The sequence below is a fragment of the Artibeus jamaicensis genome, unplaced genomic scaffold (genome assembly GCF_021234435.1).
Source record: "Artibeus jamaicensis isolate MK-2021 breed Jamaican fruit bat unplaced genomic scaffold, CSHL_Jam_final contig_3048, whole genome shotgun sequence".
Lineage (NCBI taxonomy): Eukaryota > Metazoa > Chordata > Mammalia > Chiroptera > Phyllostomidae > Artibeus > Artibeus jamaicensis.
Genome location: NW_026521700.1, coordinates 13,135 through 24,137, shown reverse-complemented (window position 1 = coordinate 24,137; position 11,003 = coordinate 13,135). Strand labels below are relative to the sequence as shown.

General features: G+C 41.3%; 1 gene segment (V, D, J or C); it reads left to right on the top strand.

The window, feature by feature from the left end:
- The first annotated feature begins 2,622 nt into the window (after positions 1–2,622).
- LOC128627014 (T cell receptor alpha variable 18-like) lies at positions 2,623–3,305 on the top strand. The segment is given in 2 exon segments: positions 2,623–2,764; positions 2,896–3,305. Coding segments are annotated over 2 exon segments (453 nt in total).
- Positions 3,306–11,003: the final 7,698 nt, after the last annotated feature.

Genomic DNA, 11,003 nt, shown 5'->3' with positions numbered 1-11,003 from the left:
ACTGCACTGTCCATTTTCCTGAAAAGTTTAGACTACACAATTTCTGTTCTGAGCCTGATCTACTGCATTGTTTTTAAAGAGGGAATTAGGTAGATATCAAGTACATATGACATGTGATACAAAAAAGCTCTGTACCTCATCCTTTATGGCACATCTTGTGCTACATGCAGCAGTTGTGTTCAGTGTGTCACCCAGGGCAACCTGTCCATGGCCTACATCAGCTACTGCATTTGCCCTTACTCTCTTTTTATTCCAGACAATGGGATGTATGTTGAACAGTTTAGTGTCCACTTCTCATGTCATCTTTAAACAACCCTCGCATTTGACTTCATAATGAAAGTTTTCTTTTCTTTGACAGAAGACAAAATTGCCCACCAGTGTCATATGTCCTCAGGTGTGAACAGTCCTGTTCTGTGAAGTGGGGTGGAACCCCTGTGTTCCACACCATCATCGCTCTACAATCTCTAGTCCTCAGCATATCCAGACAGAAAGAAACAGATTAGCTGGGTGTGAAATACTAACTCAGTTTGAGGAGCTTCCTAAAGAAGTGAAAAAATTATTATTTTTTGTTGTTTACTAGATTTGAAAAAAACCTTTCCCTTTTGGTGTTATCACCAATTTACAGTCAATACCAAGGATAGAGGAACATGTTAAGATCATCAGAATTATACAATAACCAAAATGCAGTGTATGAAAAACTCACAGAACAAACCTGATTTCTCCAACCATAAATTACGACAATGAAGTGGAGTGAGAAGGCCTAGAGACTAAAAGGGGTTTACATGTTTAGTGGGTAAGTCTGTGAATCTCCAGAATAATGCTTGTGCTTTAGAGTTTCCAAATATGCACAGTAGTGGAAGGACAGCCAGGTGATCTGCTCATCCAGAGATGCTTGCCAACATGCTGACCCTACTCATGAACTGAGTATTTGTGATAGTTAGAGCTAATTTTAATTTGGTGAGAAAATATATTTAGGGTGAATTTTATCATTTGAAGAGAACTAACTTTGTGTTCCACAGACTTATTCCCAGCCATCGTTATTATAATGACAGCACAGCCCCTGAGAGTCTGCGTAGGAAAGTATCCTAGAGGTCTGCTAACAAGAGCCCAATGCCTTACTTGCTTTGTGGAACCAGGTAACAATGCTTTGCTTTCTTGCTATTACACCATCAGAACTTGCATAAAGTAAACCCAGTCCTAGACAAACAATAAGCTGTAAAAATGGCCATTTTCAATCTGTTGGGTTTGTTTTAGCAGCACGAATAATAACTACAGAAGTAAACAGCTGACAATGAACAAGCAGTACCTTAGCTGGGATTCCTGCATTCCCTAAGAAAACAAATAAACAGGAGGCAGCTATCCACCATATGCATGTCTCTGGAATGAAGAGAGCTGGCCCAATAATATTAAGCAGCAAATCTTGGCTTTCTAATGGCAAATACTTAATTGGATTAAAACAATGATGTGACAGAACTAAAAAGATTGTGTTTCAAAAACCAGATTACCTCAGTAAGCTTACCTGACCCCCAAAAGAATAAAGGTGTAAGGCAGCTGCTATCCAAGTATGGTCCAGCAACCCCTAAGGAGACCACTTCAGAAGGGAGGGGATACCACACTCAGTGAGTGCAGATCAGTACTCAGCCAAAGACTCAGAGTGATCTGTGTGCTTTTGCAGTTCTCATATTCTCTGTCTGTGTCTGTCTCTCTCTCTCTATCTTGCTCTCTCTCAGAAGATCCCTCCTCTCTAGTGCACTGTTCCACGAATTCCAGGTGTTTCTACATTTGTAAACTTGTCCTGTGTCTCAACAACACAGTGAGACCCCTGGGTTATTGCTACACTCTCCCTGCAGTGAAACGACCTCCAGGAAGCAAGCTGGGCAATGTTAGGACTCACTTCACTGTTTTTATCTATCTCTGTGCCACCTGTAGTCCAATGTCCAAAACTTGTTTCATTATTTTGTCCTGCCTTCTGTTTGGAAGGTCGATTCCTATAGTACTCTAATTTTACCAGTGAAACAGAAATCACAATAATTAGTTATATTTGCATTTTACAAATGCAGCAGTCCATGAAGGACTGGCAAAAAGTGGTTATTCCACCACAGATTTGAGAAGAACTGCTTTAAAAAATGCTTCCTGTGTGGCATTGAATCCTGGGGGATGAATAAAACTAAGTCAAGTAAAGAACTGGAGGATAGTAGGGAGCAGTTTCTAGGCAGAGGGATCCCACTCTGCTCATGAGAATCATGGGGACATATTGCATATGAAGAACCTCAGACTATTCCACTGAAAACTTGTGCCTGGGATTATCTGGGAAGCATTAGATCTCTGTACCACGGAAGAAATGGCAGAAGTTATAATTAAAGATTCCCCTAAGAGTACTGATGAACTTACAGATTGAATGTTTAGTACTTTCTTCTTAGAGTTCAATCCCATTCTCCTATGGCTAATCCTCTAGCTGTTAATTAGGAGGTATAGGGTTCAGGACACGTTTGTGGTGTAATTTGAGGGACAGCCACAAGAGGGCGATGTTTCCCACTGATGCAGTTTCTGGTTGTGTTCAGGTGGTGCTTTGACTCTGGTGCCTTGGTAGCAACAAAAAAGACTGTTGTGCAGAAAGGGGCTCTAAGTTATGGGTGAGGAGTGTCTGTAAGGGCCCGCTGGGGACTAGCCTTATTGCATTCGGTGTATTCCAGGGAGCAAGGATCATTTTCTTCTGCCAACATGCTTTCTGCCACCTGTTCCATTCTTGTGATCTTAATACTCAGTAAGTAACTTTTTATCTTAAAAGTTAATAATTTTTCATTTTCTTATAATTATAGATAACTTTTAGGTTTTTTCTCTGGCTGAAAACTATTCCTATACATTTCTACCATAACAACGTGATTTTTTTTTTAGGAGGGACCAGTGGAGACTCAGTTATCCAGACAGAAGGCCCTGTTACCCTGCTTGAGGGGACAAGTGTGACTCTGAACTGCACTTACCAGAGCAGTTATCCTTTCCTTTCCTGGTATGTCCAGTACCTCAATAAAGGTCCCAAGCTACTTCTGAAGAGCTCAACAGAGAACCAGAAGGTAGAGAATCAAGGATTTCAGGCCGAGCTTGTGAAGAGGACCAGCTCCTTCCACCTAGAGAAATCATCACTCCAAATGTCAGACTCAGCGGTGTACTACTGTGCTGTGAGTGACACAGTGGGACAGGCTGCAGAGGGAGCTGAGCACAAACCCAGAGGGCTGCAGGTGGGGCCTGGCTGTAGGCAGCCCTGGGAGGCAACTTGTATTCTCCCCCTAAGCAGTGAGAGAATATAACTGCTTGATTCTATTTAGAGTTTTCTCACAGAAATGAACCAAGCTCAGACTATTCATAGAAGCCTAAGAGGCTCGCAATTGCTCTGCAGGTAAAGAGGGGTGGATGTCAGTGTTAAACAGAACCCACACTTGGACCCCCGTAAGGGCTCAGCCAGAAAGGCTTCTCTCTTCTCCAGACTCCAATTCTCTCACAGAAAACACTCATAGGAAAACTGTATCATGAGATGAATTTCTACCAAGACATTTTAACTATTTAATTATTGAAAGGCCCTGTAATCTTGTGCTTTTCATGGAAACATTCACAAACCAACTGAGGGACTTAGGATCTGGCCTTTAGTGTTCTGCACAACTAAGTCCACAGCTAAGATGGACATGCCCCCTCTGGCTCGGTCATTGCTACAGAAAATTCAACCCACCTGCACACTAACTCATCACTCCATACAACTTCTCAGGAAACACTGCTGTGGAAAGAGTCATAGGTCAGGCCACTGAAGGAATCCCCTCCTCTGGTCCACACCCCTCACTAGGTGAGAGGCAGCCAGTCTGGAAAGGCTGAGTCCAGGGCCTCCTCCCCCTGCATGTTCAGTCTCCTCTGCCATCACCCAGGTCCTTATCCTGAGGATGATGTGCTCAGTCACTGGGTTTGGGCTTCAGGTACCAAGATAATTCATCTGAAAGGAAGCCAGGATTTTGACCCATCTTTATTCTTTAAACTAACATATGTTAATATTATTATATATTTCCCTGTAAAACAAGAAGGATCTGTATGCAGAGACCATGGATACTTCCAACAAGAATGGTCAATATTGTCTAGAGAGTAAGAAAATAAAGAATTTAGGAACAAGCAAGTAGATTATCCAGCTCTAATAAGAAACCATGGAGAATTCTTTTGATTATTTTTACTGACCTTATGAGGGGGGTTTTAAAAAAAATTAATTATAATAATAAATTAAAATAATAATAATATAAAATAATAACTAAACTAAATAATAATAATCTAATAATAACTAATGTAAAAATAATAGCTCCTCCAGTCTTCAGCTGAGGAGTTCATTGAGACAGGAGCAAGGATACCCAGGATTTATTCCCTCTTTGCCTCATTGTTAGTTATTCTTGGTTCACCCTTTCACACAAACTCAGGCTTCCTCTTCATCTTTCTGTCCTGCTCTGATCCCTGGTAGTCCAATGTCCATGAATGGCATCATCCAGGCTTACCTTGCTTTACTGACATCTTACTGCATTCAGCCATGGATAAAAACAGACAAGAGACTGGACTTCCGCCAAGATGGAGGCGTAGGTGGGAATACTTTCATCCTCATACAACCAAATCTAAAAACCATAAAGTTTTAACAACAATAAACATAATGAAACCACACAGAAAATCAAATACAGAGTCCGGAAACAATAGACCACTCAGCTAAACCAGTGAGAGGGGCAAAACCAGCAGTGGAGTTGGTGGGGCAAAAAAGATCTGGGCGGTGCACAGGCAGTCCAGGGGCGCAGATCCCAGGTGCGGGCTAGGTACCAGCTGAACCCAAGGAAGAGGCGCTGCTGGTTGTATGCAGTCAGTCTCGCATTTGCATGCAGATAAACCAGTGAAGAGGAGAGCGTTGAGACAGATCTCATAGGCTTCAACGACTGGCGCAGGGCGGCAGACTTGCACATTTGCGCTCAGATAAGCAGACGGGGGTGAGTGGTGAGGTAGACTGGGCGAGTGGAGAGGACCGCCATCGCTCCCTCTCTGACCTCGCCCCCACATACAGCATCACAAACCTGTGACCTGTGTGGCCCCACCCCGGTAAACACCAAGGCACCTCTCCTCATATGTAACAGGCAAGAACACATTAAACATGGCTGAAGAACAACTCAGAGGCCCAGAGCCCATAAGTCTAAGTGATGAAGAAATAGCCAAACTTTCAGATGCACAGTTCAAAACACTGGTGATCAGGATGCTCACAGAATTGGTTGATTTTAGTCACAAATTAGAGGAATATATAAAGGCTAAACTAATTGAAATGAATGCTAATGCACAGGAAACCAATAGTAAAGGAAAGGAAACTGGGACTCAAATCAAGGGACCAGACCAGAAGGAAGGAAAAAAATGACCAAACAGAAAAGAACAAAAAACAAGAATTCAAAAAAAATGAGGAGAGGCTTAGGAACCTCCAGGACATCTTTAAATGCTCCAACATCTGAATTATAGGGGTACCAGGGGAAAAGGAACAGTTACGAGTGGAAACCTTATTTGAACAAATAATAAAAGTGAACTTCCCCACTCTGGCAAAGGCAATAGACTTCCAGGAAATCCAGGAAGCTCAGAGAGTCCCAAAGAAGTTGGACCCAAGGAGGAACATACCAAGGCACATCATCATTACGTTAGCCAAGATTAGAATGAAGGAGAGAATCCTAGAAGCAGCAAGAGATAAGGGGACTGTCACCTACAAAGGAGTTCCCATCAGACTGTCGGCAGATTTCTCAAAAGACACCTTACAGGCGAGAAGGAGCTGGAAAGAAGTATTCCAAGTCATGAAAACCAAAGACCTACAACCAATTTTGCTCTATCCAGCAAAGTTTTCATTTAGAATGGAAGGACAGTTAAAGTGCTTCTCAGATAAGATCAAATTCAAGGAGTTCATCATCACGAAGCCCTTATTCTGTGAAATGTTAAAGGGACTTACCTAAGAAAAGGAAGATAAAAAAGATGAACAGTGAAAGGACAACAAACTCACAGTTATTAACAACCACACCTAAAACAAAAGCAAATTAAGAGGACAGCTGGATCAGGAGTGAACCATAGAAATGAAGATCACATGAAGGGTTAGCAACAGGGGAGTGGGAGAAGGAGAAGGGGGGAGAAGGTACAGAGACTAAGTAGCATAGACAGTAGATAGAAAATAGATAGGGGGAGGGTAAAAATAGTAAGGGAAATATAGAATCTAAAGAACTTGAGACACGTGTTCATGAACTAAAGGGGGGAGAATGGTGGGGGAGGGGTGGGCAGGGTGAAGAGGAATGGAGAAGGGGAAATAGAACAAATGTAATGGCATAATCAATAAAATAAAAAAAAAAGCAGACAAGAGTTCTGTGGGCAGGAAGAGAGAAAGTGAATATTTCCTCTTTTGCCCCTTGATAGGATGTGCTGGCTCTGCCACTGGCCACCTCCCTGTTTGTTTTGGACTAAATGTTTGTGACTCTGCACCTCCAATTCATATGTTGGAGTGCTAACTTCCAATGCAATGGTGTTTGGAGCTGAAACTTTTGAGAAGTAATTAGGTTAAATCAGGTCATGAGTGTGAGACTGACATGATACAATTACTGTAATTTTTTAAAACTTTTTTTAGAAAGGGAAGATCTCAAGAATGATAAAGACAAAGAAGGCCACACTGAGACACATTACAATCAGAATTCCAAAAAATAAATTTAGTAAAGTTCAGGTCCTAAAATCAGCCATCAAAAAATTTGAAATGGCCCTGGCTGGTGTAGCTCAGTGGACTGAGCGCAGGCCTGGGAACCAAGCAACCACGGTTCGATTCCCAGTCAGGGCACATGCCTGGGTTGCAGGCCAGTTCTCTCCCTCTCTCATTCCTTTCCCCTCTAAAAATAAATAAAATCTTTAAAAAAGATTTGAAATGGATCTGCTTTTTTTGACCAGTGAGCCCACTTCTGGTTCCTTCAGAATATATCTGAAGTAACCAAAAACACTAATTTGAAAGAACACAGGAAAATGCTGGGAAGATGGCAACAGAGTAGGATGGAGCGGATTCTAGCTCCCGTACTTGTGGGTGAAAATCCTGGCAGATCTATAGAGAAACAGCACAATAAACCATTAGTTACCCAGCATTTATGAAATTAAAAGACCAGAGACTGTGACCGACGCTGAAACACCAGACAGCAGCAGAGTCAGCTACGGGAGCCAGGACATTCTCAGCCTCTATGCTGCTGCCATAGCGATGGGCCTAGGCATTGGGGAGTCAGCTATGGGAGCCGGGAAACTGGAGGCCCCTGTGCCGCAGCCATAGAAACGGGCCTGGGTGCCAGGGAGTCAGCTACCGGAGCCGGACACTCCAAGCCCCTGTGAAGAACCTGGATGCCAGAGGAGTCAACTACAGGAGCCGGGACATTCTTAGCCCCAGTGCCTCTGCCATAGCAATGGGACTGGACATCGGGGAGACAGGTATGGGATCTGAGACACTCGAGGCCCCTGTGACAGGCCTGGGTGCCAGAGGAGTCAGCTACCAAAGCTGGGACACTCTCAACCCCTGTGCCACTGCCATCGCGATGGGACTGGGTGCCGGGGAGTCAGCTGCAGGCACCGGGGAGTCAGCTACAGGAGCCGGGACACTCAGCAGTGGTAGGTGACCAGCGCGGGGACCAGCGAGAGGACCAGAGTGAGAGTAGGTGGAGACAGAGAACATCAAGATACCTAAAGGAGTCTGCACCACTGAACTTCACAGGTATATGACAGAAGTTAACACCATAAACCCAGGGTGTCAGAACAGATCAATTTTAGAAGCTTAGACTAACAAGAAGAGTCTCAAACAATGGGATGACAAAGAAACAATCCCCAAATGAAAGAAAAAGCAGAAACTTCTGAAAGAATGTTAGATGAAATAGAGGCTAATCAACTATCAGATAGTGAATTCAAAGCACTGGTTATTATGAAGTTCAAAGAGCTCAAAATGAGCTATCAGAAACTACAGGGGAACTACAATGATCTCTCTGAAAACTACATCAACATGAAAAAGGAAATAGAAAATATCAGCAAGAAACAAGAGGAAATGAAGAATACAATTTCCGAATTGAAGAACACAGTAGAAGGAATCAAAACAAGATCAATGAGGCAGAGAATAGGATTAACGAGCTGGAGGACAAAGTAGAAAGCATCTCAAAGAAAGAGCAAGAAAATGAAAAGAGGCTCAGAAAGAATGAAGAGGGATTAAGAGAAATGCAAGATAATATGAAACATAATAATATCCAAATAATAGGAATACCAGAAGGAGAAGAAGGAGAACAAGGGATAGAAAACGTATTTGAAAGAGTAATGAGAGAAATTTTCCCTTATTTGATGAGAGAAAAAGTCACACAAATCCAGGAATCACAGAGAGTCCCAATCAAGAGGAACCCAAGGAGGCCCACTTCAAGACACATCATCATCAAAATGGCAAAATTCCAAGACAAAGAGAGGATCTTAAAGGCAGCAAGGGAGAAAAAAGAAGTAACATACAAGGGAACCCCAATAAGGTTAGCTACTAACTTCTCAATGAAAACTCTCCAAGCAAGAAGAGAATGGCAAGAAATATTCCAAGTAATGAGAACCAGAGGCCTACAACCAAGACTACTTTACCCAGCAAGGCTCTCAATCAAGATAGAAGGCCAAATAAAAAGCTTCCAAGACAAAAGAAGTCTAATAGAATATGCCTCCACCAAACCAGTCCTACAAGAAATACTAAAAGGACTGCTTTAAGGAAAGGAAGGAAAAGAGGGAGACAGAGAGGAACACAGGTACAAAAAATGGCAATGAATAAGGACCTATCAATAATAACCTTAAATGTAAATGGGTTAAATGCTCCAATCAAAAGACACAGAATAGCTGAATGGATAAGAAAGCATGACCCACACATATGCTGCCTACAAGAGACCCACCTGAGGACAAAAGACCATCACAGACTAAAAGTGAAAGGCTGGAAACAAGTTTTCCAAGCAAACGGACAAGAAAAAAAAGCTGGGGTAGCAATTCTCATATTGGACAAAATAGACTTCAAAAAAAGGGCCATAAAGAGAGACCCAGAAGGTCACTTCATTATACTCAAGGGAAAAATCCACCAAGAAGACATTAATATCATAAATATATATGCACCAAACAGGGGCACCCAAATATATTAAGAAAATCTTAAAGGACTTCAAGAAAGATATTGACAGCAACACAATTATAGTAGGGGATTTTAACACTCCACTATCAAAAATGGACAGATCTTCCAAACAAAATATCAACAAAGATATTGCAGCATTAACCAACACCTTAGATGAAATGGACTTAACTGATATATATAGAGCCCTTCATCCCAAAGAAGCTAAATACACATTCTTTTCAAATGCACATGGAACATTTTCAAAGATAGACCACATAATAGGACACAAAATGAGCCTCAACAAATTCAAGAAAATTGAAATTATACCAAGCATCTTCTCTGACCACAAGGGACTGAAATTGGAAACCAACCTCAAAGGAAAAAACCCAAAGCACCCAAAATCATGGAGACTGAGTGGTATGCTATTAAACAACGAATGGGTCAAGAATGAAATTAGGAAAGAAATCAAAACGTTTCTGGAAACAAATGAAAATGATCTCACAACAACCCAAAACTTAAGGAACACAGTGAAGGCAGTCCTGAGAGGGAAGTTTAAAGCAATACAGGCCTACCTAAAAAGGATAGAAACATTTCAAACAAACAACCTAACCCTACACCCGCAAGAACTCAAGGAACAACAACAAAGACAGCCCAGAGCAAGCAGAAGGAAGGAAATAACCAAGATTAGAGCAGAATTAAATGACATAGAAACTAAAAGCACAATTATAAGAATCAATGAATCCAGGAGTTGGTTCTTTGAGAAGATAAACAAAATAGACAAGCCTTTAAGTAGGCTCATCAAGAAAGAAGAGCCTACTTAAGAAGAGAAGAGAGAAGACACAAATAAACACAATGAGAAATGAAAGAGGAGAGATTACAACTGATAGCACAAAAATAGAAGGGATTGTAAGAAATTACTATGAAGAACTGTAAGCCAAGAAATTTGAAAACCTAGGGGAAACGGACACATTTCTAGAAAAATACAATCTTCCAAAACTCAATGAAAAAGAAGCAGAAAATCTAAACACACCAATAACAGCAAAAGAAATTGAAGCAGTAATCAGAAAACTCCCATCAAACAAAAGCCCTGGACCAGATTGTTTCAGAGGAGAATTCTACAAAGCATTTAAGAAATAGCTAACTCCTATTCTCCACAGACTATTCCAAAAAATCCAGAAAGATGAAAAACTCCCAAACTCTTTTTATGAAGCCAGCATCATCCTAATTCCAAAACCAGATAGAGACACAACAAAGAAAGAAAACTTCTGACCAATATTGCTGATGAACATAGACGCTAAAATTCTCAACAAAATATTGGCAAATCGCATCCAACAATAAATCAAAATGATCATACACCATGACCAAGTGGGATTCATCCCAGGGATGCAAGGATGGTTCAATATTTGCAAATCAGTAAATGTAATACCTCACATAAAACAAAGCAAAGACAAAAACCATATGATCATATTATTAGACGTGAAAAAATCTTTGGATAAGGTACAACACCCATTTATGATAAAAACACTCAGCAAAGTGGGAATAGAGGGAGCATTCCTCAATATAATAAAGGCCATATATGAGAGATCTACAACCAACATCATACTCAATGGGCAAAAACGAAAAGCTTTTTCATTAAGATCAGGAACAAGACAAGGATGTCCACTTTCACCACTTGTATTCAATATAGCATTGGAAGTTTTAGCCACAGCAATCAGGAAATAAAAGACATCCAAATAGGAAAGGAGGAAGCAAAACTGTCACTGTTTGCAGATGACGTGATAGTGTACATGGAAAATTCTATAGACTCTACCAAAACACTGCTCGAACTAATTAATGAATTTGGCAAAAC